This window comes from Saccostrea echinata, unplaced genomic scaffold, assembly GCF_033153115.1.
Source record: "Saccostrea echinata isolate AGI-Se365-2 ecotype Australia unplaced genomic scaffold, CSIRO_AGI_Sech_v1 ptg000008l, whole genome shotgun sequence".
NCBI classification, from domain to species: Eukaryota; Metazoa; Mollusca; class Bivalvia; order Ostreida; family Ostreidae; genus Saccostrea; species Saccostrea echinata.
In genome coordinates, this window is record NW_026889757.1 from 1,384,403 (window position 1) to 1,404,304 (window position 19,902).

Genomic DNA, 19,902 nt, shown 5'->3' on the forward strand with positions numbered 1-19,902 from the left:
TGAAGATGTAAAAATCTGTCACAGTTTTTTTTTTTTTTTTTGAATTTGTACAAAAATGATGCTTTCTTTATATTTTTAATAAAATTATGATGAACATTTTGCTGGGTACATGTACTGGTAAAAGGATTTATCCCTTCCAGCGGATATCATCAATACAACGAATTTGTAGAGCAGTAGGACATTGATTTTCAATGTCTACTTATTCATCAAATCACTACATGCAAAAGCAAGTCTTTCTTCATTAAAAAATTAAAAATTATAAAACTGATGTGACTGAAAAATAAACTCTTCGGTGATGTCCAGAAGAAACAGAAATTCCTACCGACAGAATATTACTGATAAAACCCAGGTGTAAATTCATTAGCACTATTTACAAACCATGAGCAATAATATTATCTCTCTAAATTTGAATATTCATGAGAGCATATTGTTTCTTTTCTCCTGCCGTCCAAGATTTTGACTTCCTTCGGAAGACCCTCATATCATTAGCGTGGTCCTCGTGTAACATGGGTACATAGGAAGGGGGTTCACAAAGCTCCTGCAAGATTTCACAAGAAAACAAATAAGTATAGATCAGTATTTTGAAAACAATATCATCAGCATGTACTGATAGATTTACACCTGTAGATCTAACCTTATAACGTTGCCAGAAGGCTTTATATCCGCCCTGTAACAGGTAGACTTCGGGATGGTTTAGATTAGGATATTTATCTTTGTTTAATTGACGATCTTTGTTCCGTAAAAAGCGACATCTGAAAGGAATTTACAGCCAGACAGATAAACATCAAGTAATAATGAAGAAGACATTTTGTTTACACGTTGTTTACCCATTACCCATGTAAACAAATTTGGTTGTTGTATATGTGATCAGCAGGATTACGGTCAAGTCAGTCACGTGGTAAATAGTGAAACAGTTGTTAAGGAGGAATGACCCTCTCCTGAGGGAAGTAACTCAGTGTCTCCATCATATTTTTTTCATATACAACAAACTGTCAACAATACACGTGTCTTAAAAATTTTGCTCCACCTGGCAGCGTTAGTACCAGTCTCATTAACCCTCCCCCCCCCATCCCCTTTTTCCACTCGACAACAATAGGATCGAGAGAAGGTTAAAGGTTTCTCAGAATAGTGTCACACATGATTTCAGAAAAATTTCCTTACATTATAGTAATTAACCAAAAACAAACACTGTGACGCAATACGTGAGGACTTACTTTTTGGGACCCCTCTCAGAGGAAAATTCACAGTGAAAAACGAGAATATGTCGCTCGTTCTCGCAGTTTTTTCTCTTTTGATGAAGCAGTTGGAGTATGCCTTCTTCTGTAAAAATATTCTCAGCGCCCTGAAAGTAATAACGATTGGATTTAGACAAGCAAAGTTGAGCTATGGCACTTACTTAATCTAACGACAGGACCGTCAAAAGAAGAGCTAGACCAAAATACTACATGTATTCAAATTTACTTTGTCATTAAACAAAAATAAACATTTCCTATTGATATCCTTAAAAGATCAGGGTCGGAATTTTTATATATTTTTTTTTAAATAATTCTTTTTAAAGATTGTTCTCTTGATTAATGTCTCTTTATTCATTGTGTTTGATACCGTGGACATCATTGACAAAGGCAATATTAGTGGCTGCAAATAACACAGTACCAAAAAATTCTCCATAATAGGTCTGATCATAAAACGAATTTCATCTTAACTTCTTCATATTTGAAAAGAAAAAATAAAATAAGATTGAGCAATTTTTAAAAAATAATTAAAAATTAAAGAAACAGTGATTAAAGTTGATCAGTTGGATTAAAGGACCTAAACATTTATAGAAGGCTCTGTACATGTACATGTATATAAATAATCACCTTAATGTGACCACCAGCATATTCGTAAGGGTACCTGCAGTCGATGATGCGGAACGTTTTGATGATGTCTTTGAACGTGTCCTGCATAAGAGCGACCAGAGTTTGTGATGTTATGTTGTGAAGATCATGAACATTTCCTGAAATGGTGGGAAGACTCAGAAAATAGTGTCCGTCTCCAGTTTTGTTAGTTTGCTCATGAGGAGTGTTCTCCTTGTAATCCATTTGTTCGTCTTCATTCTGGAAGGAAAATTTGTGACAATCCAAATTTGAAGTAACAATGCAATGTATTTCTGTATCTATACCCATGATTCCGTCTCGAATTCATACGATAACAAAATTTACAATCATGGTATATAATTATATTAATTTAAAGGAATTACGTGATTCACATATTTTTTAAAAAAAGACGTACTGTAAACGGCGATGCGCAGACCTGGTTCTGAATGGTGGATTGAAACAGATTTTTACGACCTTCAAATGAACGGAAACGTTTTGGTCGGGGTCCATTGCTCTGAAATAGTTCCTGGAAAAAGAAAACAAACACTATGCAGTTTTTTTTTCAGTCTGACACTATTTATTTTAATTTAATTGAGGACAAATTAAAGTAAATATAACCATTGAATACTAGTGAAAATGTTATAAATAGTAAAAAAAGACTTGCTCATACTATAAAAAGTCAAGGAAATTCACTTTGTAAACTGGTAAATCCTCAAAAAAATTTTCATGTTGGATGTCGTTTTAAGTACCTGAAAACAAGGGGATACATATTGTTCCATTGGAGAATTGAGAGGGAGGGTGGTTTCTAATTTTCTCTTGGAGCTGGGGGTCATCAGTTTCTCTATGTCATCATCACTAGATTCATCAAATTGTAAACTACATGTTACCATTTTGTTTCCAGTCTGTAAAAAAGAAAAACGGTAATATTAGTACATATTACTGCGTATTATTTGATTTAAAGCGCTACATGTAAATATATTTCGAAAATCTGATATACACTATCAAAGGAAATAAGTTCACATTCAAATCGCCAACAAGGAAACAAATATTCATAAAGAAAGAATATATATTTATATGCCTTTACGGACTTTCAGTATGAGGAAAAGGGGGGGGGGGTAACTTCAATTATTAAAAAAAATAGAAAGAAAAAGAAAAGATAGGGTGATTTATCCATCCATTAAGGACCTCTATATATGTACACTAAAGAAAAAAATGTTTTTGACATTGAGATTGAATTGTGTAAAGGTATACATACTAAGCTTGTCTATTTAATTTTCAATTTATCCATTTATTTTCATAGGGTACCTCTCATTTACCTCCAGAAAAAATGTTTAAAGATAATAAAGTAATGATGAACAGAAATCACTGTTGTTTATTTAAGAGCCCTCTATATACTGCACACCAGAGATTTGATTTTGTGGTATTTTTATGCAGATAGAGTGATCTGCCCTTTGATCAAGAATACGTTTACAGTTTATTACTTAATTTGTAATCAAATCAAGCATTCATAACACTTTAATAGGCCAAGATGAATAGATAGAACACTTCATTTGCAGGTATTTTGCCCACTTAAGTAAACAACAGTGATTTATGCTCATCAGTACTTCATTGTCTTTGAACATTTTTCCTGGGGGTAAGTAAATGCAAGGCACCTTATGCTGAAAATATGATGTATGGTGTGATACGTAAAATTAGACAATTTAATCTACCCTTCGAATGTCTTACCAGTATTGTTATATGGCTGTGAAATATGGGGTTATGAAAATATTGATATTATTGAACGAGTACATTTACGTTTTCTGAAACATATATTGAATTTAAAAAGTACCACTCCAAGTAATATGATTTATGGAGAAACTGGACGGTTTCCATTATATATAAATATTTACTCAAGAATGGCAAAATATTGGGCAAAACTTGTGTATGGGAAAGAAAACAAATTGTGCAGAATTGTATATATGTATTTACGTAAACAATATGATAAAGGAGAAATGATAAACTCCTGGATTTCATTTGTACAAAATATTTTTGACAGATGTGGTTTATCAAATATATGGTATGAGCAATATATCTATAATGTAGAATGGATAACTGCTACAGTCAAACAAAGATTAAAAGATCAATATATTCAAAAGTGGAATAGTGAAGTTCAAGAATCTTCAAAAAGTTTAAATTATAGAATTTTTAAAACCAATTTTGAGTGCGAAAAATATTTAACACTGTTATCATGTAAATTTAGAAAAACTTTAGTTAAATTTAGAACCACAAACCACCATCTTCCAATTGAAACAGGTAGATGGTACTCAAAGAAGTGAAAGATTCTGTAGCTTATGTGATAGTAATCAGATAGGAGATGAATATCATTATATTTTAGAATGTAGTGCTTTAAACCAAGCGAGGAAAATTTTTTTGAACCCAAAATTTTGTTCTAAGCCAAACACTATGAAGTTTTGTGAAGTTATGTGCCAAAATGATGTTGATTCTTTGAAAAAATTATGTACATTTATTACTAAGATTAATAGTATGGACAATGCAGTTACAGATGTACATCAACTTTTCACTGATTATATTAAGATTTCAGTTGTTAAATATTATTATAAATATAATCATATGGATGTTATGTAGCGAATGGTGTGTGAATGATATGTGAAAAAAATGTCCTGTCACATTATGATTGTGTAATATATATGTGTATTATGTATGTTACTTAGTGAACCCAGGGCCCCAACCCTGGCACTATTATATACTTGGACATGTGATGGGGCAATAAAAAATTAAAGAAAAAAAAAAAAGATTAATAGTATGGTCTGTTCTCCCTAGCTAGCTGAATTAATCTCACCTTTTGCTTGACCCACTGTATTATATGTATATATGTTTTATATGTTTATGTACCTCATGTAACCATTTACATGGTTTTTGAGTGAAAAAATTGAATTGAATTGAATTGATAGATGAGCTCAATAATTACACATTTATTCACTATAATTTTCTCAATGTCCAAAAAAAAATTTCCTCTAGTGTATAGAGGGTCCTTAAGAGTGAAATACATGCAAGTAAAGTTTTATTAATTCATCTGTTGATAATGCTTGAATAGATTTCATATTCTTTTATTTTAGATCTAAGGGCAGATTACTGAAACTGAATAAAAATACCAGCGAAATTAAATATAAAATTAAAATTGAAGTACGGCGATATGCATATTTCAATGGGATTTCGGCGCCATACTGTCAGAAAATCAGAACTCTTTAGTGTGCAGTGTATAGAGGTTTCTTAATTAAGACAGGCCCGTAGGAAGCAATTTCATGGGGGGGGGGGGGGGCACCACACAACCATACATTTTCAGCTGAGGTGGTGGGCTATCAACTATAAAAAAATTCCTTGACAAGCTAAAAAAAAAAAAATGTCACAAGACCTTATTATTGAGGGGACATAAGTATATAATAGGTATGTTTTCTTTAGTATTCTATATATCGGCAAAATTCTTGGGGGGGGGGGGACGCCCCCCTCCCCAGTTCCTACGGCCGTGTAGAACATAAAAATCAAGCTCTGGCAGATTCAATTAATTATTACAGCCTTACACCAAAACTCTAGTTAGTTATATATTTATCATGTAATGAATGTATGTTTAAAACAAACATGTTTGTATATCAATATATTTTTTTTCTATATATAGACCTTGACAGTTGTAGCCATCTATGATGAGAACCTCGTAAGTTGTTAGAACTTGTGTTCAAACCATTTGTATATCATTTATACAATAAATATGTTCAAACCAAAAATCAAGCACTGAAATAACATTTTATTGTGTTTTATATGCTCAAATTATAATGAATTAATAATGCTATTTTAACATCAAAAAAAAAAAAAAAAAAAAAAAAAAAAGGGCCTATACCGTATTAGTGAAATTACAGAAGATTTATCCTGCATGTTCAAGAAAGATTTGATTACAATTTGATATTGTGGATTTTGAAAATACTGGGTATATCTGTACAGGATATGGAGGGGTAGCTTTTGGGATGCTACAATCAGCTTACAATGCACAGTCTGTAGCTGCTGAATCTGTGCTCTACACAGCTTTCTGGTCTGGATACAGTATATACATATTGAGGATTATCATTCAGGGGCGTAGCTTGATTTAAAATTCTAGCGAGGCAAAACCATAGGGGCAGGGGGTATGGGGCCGCCTTAGGCCCCAAGTAGGTTCAGGGCAGCGCCATGATGGTGGTGGTTGGGGGGGGGGGGCGGGGGTAGGGGGAGCACCATACACCCCTCCGGACAGAATATGGATTTGGGTGTTTTATCACACTTCTGCACAGAAGTTTAGTTAATTTTGCCGGTTTCATAGCGTGGATATGATACCACATATTACTAAAGTATTTAATTAAAAGGGCATCGTCAGAAACCCACGAGGTAAGAGAAGCTAGACCGACCACAGGTTTCCGACGTTGGTAAAAGAGTTAATAAATATGTTTACTAAAACTAAACATTTTAAGATGAATACACTTTTTTTAAATTTTGTTTTTATTTCGTCAAAACTATAATCAGTGATAATTGTCAAACATTTATCAGTTTTTAATTTTTTCCAATCATTGCCTACTTGGAGTTTTCATTTATGGAGGTAGAGCCCGAACCTTGATGGTACAGTGTATGAACGTACATTATAGAATTGCTTAAATTATAATTTTTACAAGATATTTTCTGCAATGTATCATAAACTATGGGAGGGAGTGTTGGTGGTTAAAAATCTAGTGAGGCAGTTGCCTCAATGCCACAATGGAAGCTACGCCCTTGTCATTGGCCTTCTGTAGTTTTTATTTAATCTATGTTATTCATATAAACTCGTATTACTTATAAATCATATATGTAGCTATGATAAATAATACCTTGGATTCGGTCCATTTTAATCTTGAAGTACCTGGCGATCTGCTGTCCATTTTTTGTTGAGAAGTTGTCACCTGCCTTGGCCTGGTAACTCCTGTCAGTCAAGTCGATGGTATGAAGAAATCCAGCTCACAAAGTTGAAGAGCACATAAATAATCTATGGAGAAACTTATATAAGATACAAAAGACAGAAAATCTATGTTGTAGTTAATTTTCAGACAATATCATCCATGAAGCGTCGCGTCTGTTGACATTATCCGGAATTGACATGTCCCATCTTAAAACTTTTGAATTAGCTTCCCATTTGAAGTTCCTGTAAGTTTGTGTGAGCAGTGACTCAGAACGAATCATAACAAATGAGAGTGTCGCTGCGGTTATTGAGCAGGATGCCTCCAGTGTTGAAAAAGTTTGATTACCTGGTCATTGGAGGGGGATCTGGAGGGATTGCCAGCGCTAGACGTGCAGCAGAGTTCGGAGTCAAAGTGGGAATTATCGAAGAGGCTCGCATGGGAGGCACATGTGTAAGTCAACTGAAGCGTCGTGTCGATATCTGGGACAAGTTTAACAATATATATAAAAAAGAGGGTAATAAAGGAAAACAAATGATTGATAACGTCTATCTAAAAAAGCTATTTGCCTGTCTATAATCTTATTCACATGCACTTCTATTTTTTTTTTTATTTATAAACTGTTCAACAGGTCCAGTCCAAAGACTTTGTGCATATGTAGCTATTTATATTTATAGCTACATAGGTATTTAAACCTACTTCAGGTAGCTATTTTTACCTTCTTTTTGCTTAACATGCATTCCATGGCCAAACGCTGGAGTGTTGGAATATGGTTCTTGATACAGTTACACCGACAATGAAGACAACAAAAATTTTGGCCAAAAATGATTACTCTCTAACTTATCAATAGTGCATCAATAACTACATCCAGTTCCATTTCGTAGAAGTTAAGGATCAAAGCTAAGTGTTAAGAAGCCTAAAATGTTTACAAATCTGTATCAGTTTTACAACTTATCTTAATATGCATCCTAGATAAAAGGTTTCAGGACAGTTCTTCATGCATTTCCTCTCGAGTCTCTTTACCCTTTTAACATTTACAAAACACAGGAATTTTGCGATGCAGGTGCATAACATGAGAAACAAGTTTGACTTGTTTTAAAGATGTGCCTTAATTAATTTTTATTTATATAAGTCAGATAAAAGTAGGTAGAAGTTGCTATTTTACTAGGTTTTAAAAACCTAGGTAGCTTTTAATAGCTTCCTAGGTAGAAATAGTCTTTGGACTGGACCTGTTTAAGTTATAAAAGTATCACCCTGACATTAAAGAATGAAAAGGAGAGATTGAGTGGGGTTAAATTCAAAATTAAAGGAATTAACTAAATGCAGTATCTGTGAAAAGCATGGGATTTAATAAATTGATAAAGATTTCCTCTCATATATTATGACAAACTCTTAACCTGCAAAACTTGTGTCTGTTATGGTAACCCTAATCCAACTTCACGGTCACCAAGCAGTATCTAGTGAATATGACCATTCCAAGTTTTTTCTATGTTTAGCATCCATGGGTGGATTGGTTTTGAGGTTATGAAATTAAAAACAAACACAAATTAAAATCGACAAATACAAATCTTTGAAAAGCAATTTATGCTTTTGGATCAGCATCTTTCTTTTTTAAGTGGTGTAGCAAATTTTTTTAATTTCAATAACCTAGTAGTTTACAGATGCGAGGAGAATTCTCAAATGATGATGAGAAATTCTCAAATTGTGCTTAAAATGTGTTTTTTCCCTTTTGGTTTGTGTGTTTTTTCTGGATAGATAGATAGGTTTTTGAATTAAGGGTGGACAACAAACAAAGGAAAAACTTGCAATGGCCTAATAGTGATAATGCAGAATATGGTGTGTGATTTATTGCAGGTCAACGTAGGATGTGTACCAAAGAAAATTATGTTCAACACTGCTGTACATGCAGAAATGATTAAGGATCACAAAGACTATGGATTTGATGTAGACTTTAAACAATTTACATGGGGGTATACACTACAGTCATAATTATCTGTAATTATAATTAATCAAGTAAAGAAAATCTGGCTTTCATTTTTTATCCATACTTAAAGATAAATTAATATATAATTTGGCAAACAAATGCTCTCAAACAGTTCAAAAGACACCTAGCTAAATTAAAAGATATTTTTTATAATCATGTTTTTGCTATCAGATATTCTGTAATTGTAGGAGAGTAAAAGCAACCCGGGACAACTACATAAAAAGACTGAATGGAATCTATGAAGCCAACCTTGATAAGGTTGAACCTTGTTTAATTATTATGTATCATTTTTAAAACAAAATTGAAAGAGTTCAACATTGTATCAGTATGAAATGAATTAAGTTTTAATTCTCATGAATGTTCTCTAATGAGTAGTGTTAATTCCATCTTATAAAAAAATTCTTTCTACATTCTTGAGTTTTAAATTGATATTAAAAAGTAAACTCAGATAAGGTTTTTTAAAGCTTTAACTTAATTTTCTATACATAAAGTCCAAAGTGGATCACATTCATGGTCATGCCAAATTCACAGATGATGGGAAGGTGGAGGTAGGAGGCAATCTTTACGAGGCTGACAAGATTCTGGTTGCAACAGGAGGCCACCCCGTTATTCCAGACACACCAGGAGCTGAGCATGGAATCACAAGTGATGGGTTCTTTGAGCTTGAAGACCTACCAAAGTAAGTCAGAAAGCTTCTGTTTTCACTTTAGGTATTATAGTGTGTGGATTTTGGACATATAATGACAAATAAAAGAAAGAATATTGTTTAATACAGAAGTTTTGATTGTTGGCCAGATTGAATGTCACGTATGAATCATTTTAGAAAACTGAAAACCCTAATATAGTGAACATATATGAAACACATATTGTGTTGTTTGTAGGCGTGTGGTGGTGGTAGGAGCAGGTTACATTGCTGTAGAACTGGCAGGAATATTTGGAACTCTAGGAGCAAACACATCTCTACTAATTAGATATGATCAGGTAAACAAATATAAACATCATTCTTCTTTCAATGCAGTTCGAGTTTTCTGCCTTCTCGTATAAAAATGAATAAACTAAAAACCACCTTGTACATACATGTGGTATACAGTTTTTAGTTAATTCAAGTACATTGTATTCTTATCGTCATATTAGACCAAGATGAAGTACTGAATACTTTATTTGCATGTGATTTCCCCAATTAAGTAAGCAAGTAAGCAACAGTGATTTCAGTACATCAATACTTTCTTGTTTTTAAACAATTTTTCGGGGGGGGGGGGGGGGGGGGTAGATGACAGGTAATCTATGTTGAAAATAAAATATATCAACTCGATATTCTCACGTTTATAGGATATAAGAACATTACAGTGTATAGAGAGTCCTTAATTCAAAGTCGTAGCAGATTCTCTGAAATTCTGTGAAAATTACTTAGATTTAAGACTATGAAAATTTCTCTTTTATATCGAGGGATCGATGGTAACTTTGTTTATACTAATTATATATACACACTTGTTTAGTTTTATATATGGTCCAAATTTCATCAGGTACTTAGGAACTTTGACTCCATGGTTAGCCAGGCAGTGACAGATAATCTAGAGCATGGTGGGGTGGACATCAGGAGGAGAACACAGGTGAGATTTAAGGCTATGAGAGGTAGGAGTACAGTGTGACTGTGTTATCTTGAATTGATTGGGACACAGAAAAGTTCTTTCAAATATCTGAGGATTTGAGATATTGAGGTTAAAATAAAAAAAAAAAGTGGTTTGGACTTCCAGACATTTTCAACATATCCATGGTACTCAAGATATTGATGTTTGAGCTGGAGTTGTATTGTCAGAAGTACTCATATTAGGGGGTGTCAGCTAGTGAACAAATTTAGGAGGAATGGCTATTAAATGAAAGTAATTCTTTATATTCAAATTAGCAGCTAAACAGTATTCTGAAAGCAAATCATCTCCCCAGTTGAAAAGCTCATTTGCTTAAATGAAGATGTTTATTTATAGATAACAAAAGTGACAAAGGAAGGAGACGGTACGTTAACATTAGAGCTGACTACTGGTCAGATATCAGGGGTGGACTGCTTACTCTGGGCCGTAGGAAGAAAACCAAATACTGCTGGACTCAACCTGGAGAAACTGGTAGAGGAGCTGTCTCTTAAATAACTGAAATTGCTTAGCAACTGAAAAGATTGTCCGTACAATACACTGAAATGCATAATTTTACTTGAAGATCAGCTTCAAATGCAGTATTATATTTCATGTCTCACAATTTTGCAGAGAATAGAGACAGAAGCTGTCTCTTAAATAATTTGAAACCACTTGTATCTGAAAGGACTGTCAATGAACTGAGCATTTAAACTTTTGGAGAAAAAAAACCCTGAATAGCAAATTTTACTTCTAAATCAGCTTCATCTATCTTATGCCTCACAATTTTGCAGGGAGTAAAGATGGATAAGGCAGGACATATAGTTGTGGATGAATACCAAAACACCACTGCCAAAAATTTTTATGCTTTGGGAGATGTTTGTGGAAAGGCCCTTCTTACACCTGGTAGATAGTTTTTACTTCTTCATGCACAACATTTGATGCTTAAAAAATCTTTGTTCATAAAAAAACCCCCATTTTTTTCTTTTTTCTTTAAAACAGTTTTACCTGGCATAATATTTAAAGAATATACATGTAGTAAGGAAGATAAATTAATAATTTTAAGTTTCATTTTCCAGTTGCCATAGCAGCAGGACGTAGACTAGCCCACCGTCTCTTTGACAACAAACCAGACTTAAAACTGGACTACAGCAACATTGCCACAGTTGTATTCTCCCATCCCCCAGTAGGCACTGTGGGCCTAACAGAAGGTGAGACTAGATAAAATATATGTATCTAGCTATTACAGTAGTGGTCTTTAATGTGTAAGGAGTTTCTACACATAAAGAAAAGCAATGTAGTGTGGTAAGACCTCTTATGAGAAGTATAACAAGTGAGGTTCCTGATAAATTCAAGGGACAATTTTCATGGAGATTTTATTTGTAGTTTAGCTATAGAAGCCAAACCAGTGTACATAACTGTTTTCAATAGACTCCCAAAAAAAGGGGAAACTTACTTACAGTAAACATAAGTCTTCTTACAATGTGGGCTTTCAAATATTTAGTATGTCAATTGCCTTGGTTTATGGTTTCAGAGGAAGCTAAAAGCCAGTATGGAGCAGAGAACATAAAGATTTACTCATCTACCTTCACCCCTATGTATTATGCTGTCACCACACGTAAGGAAAAGTGTATGATGAAGCTGATCTGTGTCCTCCCAGAAGAAAAAGTAAGTCACCAATTTAAATATACAATTTTATAAGTGTATAACACTTTATGTAGATGATTATTGTAATTGATGCATTCTGAAGTACTGTGTATCAATCAGATAACAGAGGAGATGAAGAAATAGTATTTGTGATATTGTCTGGCTTTATTATTTTTAAACAATTTAAAAAGATTTACCTCAAATTTTCTATTTATAAAACATAATGGAGTTCCCTTTCTGTTAATTTCCTTGTATGTATCACAGGTTGTAGGGTTACACATGGTGGGACTGGCTGTAGATGAAATACTACAGGGATTTGCTGTAGCCATTAAAATGGGGGCAACAAAAGCTCACTTTGATGACACAGTGGCAATTCATCCTACCTCAGCCGAGGAACTGGTCACCCTCAGATAAAATCCTCACAGCTCTACTTCATCATATCATACAGACAGATAATCACATATCGTCTTAGATACTTACAGATAATCACATATCATCTTAGATTCTTACAGTTACAGATAATCACGTATCATCTTAGATACTTACAGATAAATCACTTATCATCTTAGATATAATATACTTAATGATTACCTGTCTATTTTTGTATTCATTATGAATCGCTTGTTGGTAGGAATGGCTTTTAGCTACAGTTAAACTCTGGTATCTCGAACACAGATATCTGGAATACCATGGATATGTTGAAGTGATTTTGAAGTCCCAACCGCTTATTCCTTAGTATTTTACCCTGGATATCTCGAATCATTGCTTATCTCGAAGTTATCGAGTTTGAGATAACAAGTTTCGACTGTATTTGTTTTGTTATTTGATTCTTTTTGATCTCTAGTTACTACCAAGATTGTTCTTTTACTTTGATAAAATGTATGTTGAATATGGACAGAAATTAGTTGTATTTTTATATATCTTTCTGTAGCAAAACAAATATAAAATTGTTTTAAAACAAAACAATACATTTAAATATCTCTCTTGTAGTATTGTATATTATGAAGCACTCATTGCAGAAGAATAAAAAAATATACATATATACTCAGTATACAGGCTAGTATGTGTCTTTTGTAATAAAACAAAATCTTGTCTTACAATTTCAATATATCACAGAATCTAGGCACATTAAGAGAACTACATCATTTTATCATAGTTTACAGTACAGGATTTAACTTGTATCAGTTATTTGTATGGGAAAGGAACAACATCACTGCAAGTTGTTCCAGAGTGATCCAAACCTGTAAGACAAGAAAGTAAATCAAATTGTAGTCATAATTACTGTGGGAGCTTGGACTAGAGTATTTATATAAGAAGTGATTGATCTGGGGTTCATTTCCAAGGTAGATAAGAGATAGATATGTTACATGACTAAAATCATATTGTTTAGATGAGACATTTTTAACAAGGGGCCCATGAGGTACAAAACTCAGAGAGTGTCATTTCTCTTCTTGCCTATATATATAATATGCATATACATAGAAATCAGACATACTGATGCTCTAAACAAAATGCTTATGTCTTCATTTGCTGTAAATTGATGCTTGATCAAGTTCTTGAGGAAGTCCATGCATTTCTATGTCAAACTTTGATTTCTATCCCCCCCCCCCCCCAAAAAAAAAAAACACTTTACGCTGAATATCATTCAACCTAGTCTGAAAAGTCTGACGTTTCCAAGCGTTTTCAAGATTTTGATATTTTACGTACCAGGAAAACGTCAGAACCGGCGCCGTTATGAAAAATGGAAATTTGAAACCTCCAACCGGAGGCTAACTCACATCTTATCAACAGTACAATGCTTCTAGTACTTACCAATCTTTTTAATTGTTTCTTTGTTATATAAAGTATCCGGTGAAAACATTTTATCAAACTGTCGAGGTTTGATTTTGTGCATTTTGAAATATCGTGAGATTTATATCGAAATGTAGAGTGATATTTTCTTTTAAGCGACATTGGTGAGAACCAGAGGCATTTTGCAATTGATAAGTTTTGAGTTTGACATTTACTTAATTCGATTTGCAAGTTCAGTTTGGGCCGGCGATATTTCCACTTTTCATAATGGTGCCGATTCTGACGTTTTCCTGGCACGTAAAGAAATAAAATCGTGAAAAACGCATGGAAAACGTCAGATATTTCGGACTATATTCAACCCAAATTTCTACATGAGAAACTGAGTATTTTACCTGTGCCATCTTTTGTTTTGATGTCACTTTTCTCATCAATATACGTCACTTCCTCTCCTCCAATTAGTCTACCCACCAGGGCGTCGTTAGTAGCTTTCTCGTTTCCCACCAGGAAGTAAGTCTCCATGGCCGTTATACCGCGTAGTTCAGTCTGACCTCTTGGCTCCATTTTAAAACCTTTCTCGCAAATTGCACTGTGTAAAAAAAGACTTGTATCATGTGCATTTTATATAGTCATCCAGAGAATCAAACGAGATCCCAAAGGTAACTAGTCTAAGACTTTACTTGTAAGTGGTGGGGCTGACGTGGATCTTGCCCGGCTCTCCATGACTTTCCATCTTGGACGCCACCACCGCTGTTTCCCCCATCACTACAAACCTTGGCAAACGAGAATTTACAACTCCACAAACAAGCGATCCAGTATGGATACCGATGCGAAGCTGGAGAGGAAAAAATATATTGCTTTTAAATTTGTAAAAGATCAACGATAAAAGAATAATGACAGTGATTGTAATGTGAAGATTAACCTGGATCTTTTCCCCATACAGTGGAGACGCGACTTCATTTCCGAGAATGAGCATCCCCAAAGCAGTATTGGCAATTCTTTCAGCATGGTGTGTCTGCGACTCTGGTGTTCCCGAAACAACAAAGTATGCATCGCCGATAGATTCAACCTATAACAGAATTAATGATGGTGGAAAATCCAGAATGGCACGAAAGATAATTTTAAAAATATCAAAATCCTTTACCCGAAAAGTGTCATGGACACGTGTGAGTCTATCAAATTTCCTGTACAGAGCGTTTAGAACTTCTAGGACATCGCTTGGCTTACAGTTAGCAACGAGCTGTATGAACCCAACGACATCACAAAACAACGCGGTCACATCAGGATAAAAGTCTGGAGAAAGAAAAATAAACATTTTGTTAAAATGGTACGTATTGGTTAGAAACCGTGAACTAATCGATCCAATTTGACCAAATGCATGACGCATTTCCGATAAATGTTTTGCAAACATGACTTTATCTTTGTATTTTTAAAAATGGACACGAAATGAGCAAAGGCAACCCAAAAATTGCTCTATGAAAAAAAAAAAAAGAAAAGAAAGAATTTAAATATCCGATTGAAAGTGTACCCGCTCCCGGAAGTTCGCCTTTTCGGATTGCCAGGGCTAGAGACCGAGGTAGGAAAGCGTGATACAGACGTTCGTTCCTGTTCCTTTCGTTGTCCAAATCTCGCTGTACCCGGATCCATTTTGTCCTGACGTTTCCAGTTTCTTTCTCATTACCAGTGTCTTTATCATCGTCACCCATTCTGTTCATCATTTCACCTGCGTTAATGAGCGAGTTGTTGTCAAGAAAGAAATGGCCATAATACTGCCCTGACCCAACGCTGAAAACACATTATAACCAGACATTCAAATGCTTGTGTCAGTATTGCATTGTCTCGAAAGGGACAAATCTAAATCACATACCGAAAAGCCATATCCGATAGTAGGAAATCTCTGGTGGCATCCCACATTGGAAGGTCGGCGAGTCTCATCGTTCTGGCTTCAAGGTCCTCCCAGGTCCTTATGTAGGGCGAAGCCACGAAAAAGACAAATCCTTTATCCCGTAAATGAAACATCTGTCCTACATCAAAGAAAAAAGGAAATATTGACATATAGCTTACTATTAATCAATGTATGGATACACGATGTGTTCATAGACATATTTTAAATGAGATGGCAATTTACTATTTAGTAATTGTATTATCATAAGATAGAGGTATTATCACCTTTTCGAAAAGGTGATAAAGAAGATGGGTGAACATGACGAGCGAAAAGCCTACAGAGTGACAAACATGAAGGTGAAAAATTAAATCTCAATTATATCAAAATTTTCCACAATATTTCATCTAACATTAAAATATACTTCATGAAAAATCTCTACAGTTTGCAAAAATCTCACAAAGATTGAAATTATTTGCCTATGAAATAATATACACCCACTAAAGAGGGCAAAATGAGTCATTTTCTCATTCTATAACACTATTTTTTGATATGAGTGGGTCTTCACTCAAATTTGAGAGTTAATCTTGAAAGTTTGCATAAAAATATACATCTTTTGGTTACCAAAAACATGGAGCAAAGACCCACTATACTTTAAAAATATACTTTTATGACATAACATTCGCATATTTTCGAGAAATACTTGAGTCCATTAAGTCAAAGGTCATATCACAAAGATAATTTAAATGCCACTATTTATCAGGACTTTTGTAGTCTAGTAGTTATTGCTAGTTTCGAAAGAAAATGATACTCAGAATTTTTATTGCTAGGGTTCGAAAATTTTCCTCGGAAAAGTTTTGTTTATCATAATTTCATAAACTTCAATAATGAGAACGTTACTCTAAATACAAAATTCACAAATTGAACATGGTTTTTAAAATATCTGAAGCTATAGGATTTCTGCACGCTAAGTTCATCCATCTCCTTTAATCGAACTTATAAGCACTGGTGATATCACCTTTAAGAACAAAAGAAAAAAAAGGAAGATAATAAATAGTGATCAACTTCATAAATCAAATTATAAACAGGGTAAGAACATTGCCCCATAGAAACACCAGACGTGAAATCAGGTGCCTTGGAGGAGTAAGCATCCTCGTCGACAGGTCTTGCAGGCTGCGAGCCCTCTGTATTGATCAGGTAAATGGAATGATTCCAAGTCAAAATTGTTATAAAAAAACTGGTATGAAACTTTTCAGTCAACATTCGACCGCAAGATTGGTTGTACATGTATTAGCATACAAGTTCATTATGTCCATCAGACGACCACAGAAATTAATGCTGCCTTTAAACAAGATTATTAAAAGCTCTGTAACATCATCTTATTTGTCAGTGGCCTACCTCGGTTTAAATACGTCAGTTTAATAGTACTCTGAACATATTCTTGCGTACGATTGTTGGGCGGATAGTGGAATGTTACTACATGCTAAGTAAATAGGAGAAATTGAAGGTGTAAATGTATTCCGTTTGTTGTATTATTTACATGTAGTCTTAGTTTCCCATAAACTTCTATAGTCAGTAAAACATCCAAAGACAAAAGAGATGTGACAGACCCTTCAGAATTCATAGTACTTATGTGTAGAATAAGAATGATTCTCATTAAAGTAATTTTGTAGATGACCAATCACAAGACATACGAATTTTTGATGTCCATGATGTCAAAAAGTCTTGTCTTTGTATAAGGTGTTGATAAAGCAACGCGTTCGGATGCTACTGATTCTGGAGTATATTTTTAAAAGTTATTATTTCAAAATTTCTAAAGTTTTTTGAAGATTTAGAGAATCCACATCTGCTTTACACCTCTTCTTGAATATGTTCTAGCCAGTACCTCTGAAATTTCTCCTTCACTCTAGTTAATATTTTTTGTGAGGAGTAAAAAGGAATTTGACAGACATTTCTGGCCTCTGCAATGTATCTGTAAGATTTATACTGAAAGTAAATTTAGAAGGGCAACTGGCTTCCACAGACTGGGATGTTAAAAGTATTTAAAAAGTGATACGTGATTTTTTGAAGATTTGGTATCATCAATTACAATTGTCCTTATCATCTAATCAAAAGTTAAACGTGATTTCACCTATTCATATAATTTATATAACTTCTTCGAATGGCATTTCTAATGCGAATTAGGAATATCATTAATTTAAGAGCCTAATTACATGTAGTGATATTTCCAATATTACATTGAATCTATTTGGTGAAATAAAAAAAAATCATACAAAATACCAAAAGGGCACCTCATATATTTGTATATACCTTTGATTAACAGAGGGGGTCGCTTTGTCCAAGTCTTTTGCATCCTTTCTCGGCGCATTTCCAGAATGAACGGCGACCTGATGAAACGCTGAACGTTATCGTAGGTCAGATCCGTACATCGCGGATATCGCAAGAAGAAGTAGTCCTTCATTTCAGAGGAGCGGTTCCGGATAGAGGGCATCAACTGTTGAATACTTATTCCGGACTGATGAACCTTCATACTGGGATCAAAAATGACGTGGTACGGAAAAACCTCAATAAACATACGCGGGTTTATCGGGATTTCTTCTGGATAATTCGGCACAAATCCACGACTGAGTAAACTGATTCTGGCTATTGCCCGCCATTTTGCTCTGCTACTTTTGTATTTTGCGACGGGCAATGCCTCTTCTCCAAATTCCTTTTTTATTTCTTCTAACTTCTTTTTAACAGCTTCGACATCCTACAACTCAAAATATTTTATTGTAGTTTACATGTATTGGATAGAATAAAGATGCCACAATCTTTCAAGCAAGCGAATAGCCTTTACTGAAAAAAGTTTACCCCCTGAAGTATTTGTTGCTCGCCATGCTTTTTAGTTTGAGCGATGAAAGTCGGCGGGGGGTCATTCACTTTATCCAGAATCTGCTTTGCAACGATGCTGAAAGTGACGTGCTCTCTGACACCGTGCTGATTCGATGATACGGTTTCTTCAGTTATAGAAAGTATGTCAATGTGGAGTTCCATTTTGAACAAAGACTTCGAAGCCTCTCTGATAAATCCTGATTAAAGGAATTAATTTTTGATTTGTTATTAATAAGACTGAATGAAATGAGATAATAACGAACGGTAATCAATCTCAAGAGTCCATTTAAACAATGCAAATTATGAGGAAAGTTAACACGGACCTCTGAAAACAATGATTGGATCAGGTGCCATGGAGGAATAAGCAACCTTGTCGACCGGTTACACTCGCCTCTATTCCAAAAAAGAAGTTTTTAAAATAGGGAAAGGGACAAGATTTCATACCAATTACAATTTGTCGATATCCTGGTCTGTATGAAAAGTAATGGAGGATCATTCGATCTGCTACCGAGTCGTCGTCACACCGGAAATGAGGCATGACGTAATCTTGGTACTCTTCTTTGAGGTAAGACTGCACGTAATCCATATTCTGCAGGAATTCCAGGACATTGTTGGCGAGGTTTCGGATAAGTTCTTCGTATCCATAGCGACGAAGATGTTCAAACAGAAAAGCGCCAAACATTTCCAGAAACGGATCTTTCTGCAGATCTAGAGTTACACAAAACTTCATGTATACTTTAAAGAAAAGGACCAATCATTGAGAACACAACTTACCTGCGTAAAAAGACTGTCAATCATTCTTCCTTTAAATGGCCATGCAAGTTCATGTAGCTTGAACATAGAATAACTAAACAATTGTTGAACAAATTTGTTTTACAATGTGTATCACTGTTCGGAAAAAAAGATTGAATGATTTCAATTTTATTTAAATGATTTATATATTCCTTCACAGTTTTTAAAAGTTACATAATTATACATTTAAATGCATATACATATTTCTTCGTTACAAGTTAATGCTGATAATAATATTTTTATCACTGGTCCAGTATTTTAAGAATTGCACACTGCTGTCACAATATTCTCCCTTCACCGTAGAGATATGAAACAATAGAGGTAGAGCATGCGATATTGCTATACAACTTGAGTACTCTTTACGAGGATATGACCTATATGATTGAATGTATTTTTTTTTTCAATTTTCTTTTTGTAATACCCTTATCCCAAAAGTTTGCTTTCCTACCAAGTTCTTTGATGGCGGCTTCGATGATTTTCTGAGTGAGATTATCATTGTACTTGTCGT

General features: G+C 34.3%; 3 protein-coding genes across 3 annotated transcripts; 1 reads left to right on the top strand and 2 right to left on the bottom strand.

Annotated features, from left to right (window-relative positions):
* Window positions 1-42: 42 nt before the first annotated feature.
* Window positions 43-6,790, bottom strand: LOC133181221 (M-phase inducer phosphatase 1-A-like). Its single transcript, XM_061315757.1, has 7 exons — window positions 6,740-6,790; window positions 2,606-2,758; window positions 2,272-2,382; window positions 1,860-2,096; window positions 1,215-1,342; window positions 635-752; window positions 43-538 (listed from the first exon to the last, which is right to left on the bottom strand). Exons 1-7 carry the CDS (start codon window positions 6,788-6,790, stop codon window positions 401-403), a joined length of 936 nt encoding a protein of 311 aa, XP_061171741.1. The 3' UTR covers window positions 43-400.
* Window positions 6,791-7,047: 257 nt separating this feature from the next.
* Window positions 7,048-13,060, top strand: LOC133180909 (glutathione reductase, mitochondrial-like). The gene is made up of 11 exons (XM_061315361.1): window positions 7,048-7,258; window positions 8,660-8,775; window positions 8,978-9,047; window positions 9,281-9,468; window positions 9,671-9,770; window positions 10,313-10,399; window positions 10,772-10,906; window positions 11,206-11,317; window positions 11,491-11,622; window positions 11,946-12,079; window positions 12,323-13,060. The coding sequence occupies exons 1-11, from the start codon at window positions 7,094-7,096 to the stop codon at window positions 12,470-12,472; spliced, it is 1,389 nt and encodes a 462-aa protein (XP_061171345.1). The 5' UTR covers window positions 7,048-7,093; the 3' UTR covers window positions 12,473-13,060.
* On the bottom strand, window positions 13,044-19,299 carry LOC133180911 (guanylate cyclase soluble subunit beta-2-like). The gene is made up of 10 exons (XM_061315362.1): window positions 19,047-19,299; window positions 18,582-18,799; window positions 18,039-18,480; window positions 15,714-15,870; window positions 15,375-15,631; window positions 14,991-15,139; window positions 14,769-14,915; window positions 14,527-14,681; window positions 14,242-14,435; window positions 13,044-13,299 (listed from the first exon to the last, which is right to left on the bottom strand). Exons 1-10 carry the CDS (start codon window positions 19,282-19,284, stop codon window positions 13,244-13,246), a joined length of 2,013 nt encoding a protein of 670 aa, XP_061171346.1. The 5' UTR covers window positions 19,285-19,299; the 3' UTR covers window positions 13,044-13,243.
* Between the last annotated feature and the right edge of the window lie 603 nt (window positions 19,300-19,902).

Coding starts and splice junctions, on each gene's coding strand:
- LOC133181221 (XM_061315757.1), bottom strand. CDS start 6,790: ATGGACAGCAGATCGCCAGGTACTTCAAGATTAAAATGGACCGAATCC. Junction 2,383..2,605: donor ATGTATCCCCTTGTTTTCAG/GTACTTAAAACG, acceptor TTCTTTTTCCAG/GAACTATTTCAGAGCAATGG. Junction 539..634: donor CCTTCTGGCAACGTTATAAG/GTTAGATCTACA, acceptor GAAATCTTGCAG/GAGCTTTGTGAACCCCCTTC.
- LOC133180909 (XM_061315361.1), top strand. CDS start 7,094: ATGAGAGTGTCGCTGCGGTTATTGAGCAGGATGCCTCCAGTGTTGAAA. Junction 7,259..8,659: donor CTCGCATGGGAGGCACATGT/GTAAGTCAACTG, acceptor GATTTATTGCAG/GTCAACGTAGGATGTGTACC. Junction 11,318..11,490: donor AAAGGCCCTTCTTACACCTG/GTAGATAGTTTT, acceptor TTCATTTTCCAG/TTGCCATAGCAGCAGGACGT.
- LOC133180911 (XM_061315362.1), bottom strand. CDS start 19,284: ATGTTTGGCGCTTTTCTGTTTGAACATCTTCGTCGCTATGGATACGAA. Junction 15,140..15,374: donor AGGCGAACTTCCGGGAGCGG/GTACACTTTCAA, acceptor TTCTTTCTCCAG/ACTTTTATCCTGATGTGACC. Junction 14,436..14,526: donor GTCAGCCCCACCACTTACAA/GTAAAGTCTTAG, acceptor TTTTTTACACAG/TGCAATTTGCGAGAAAGGTT.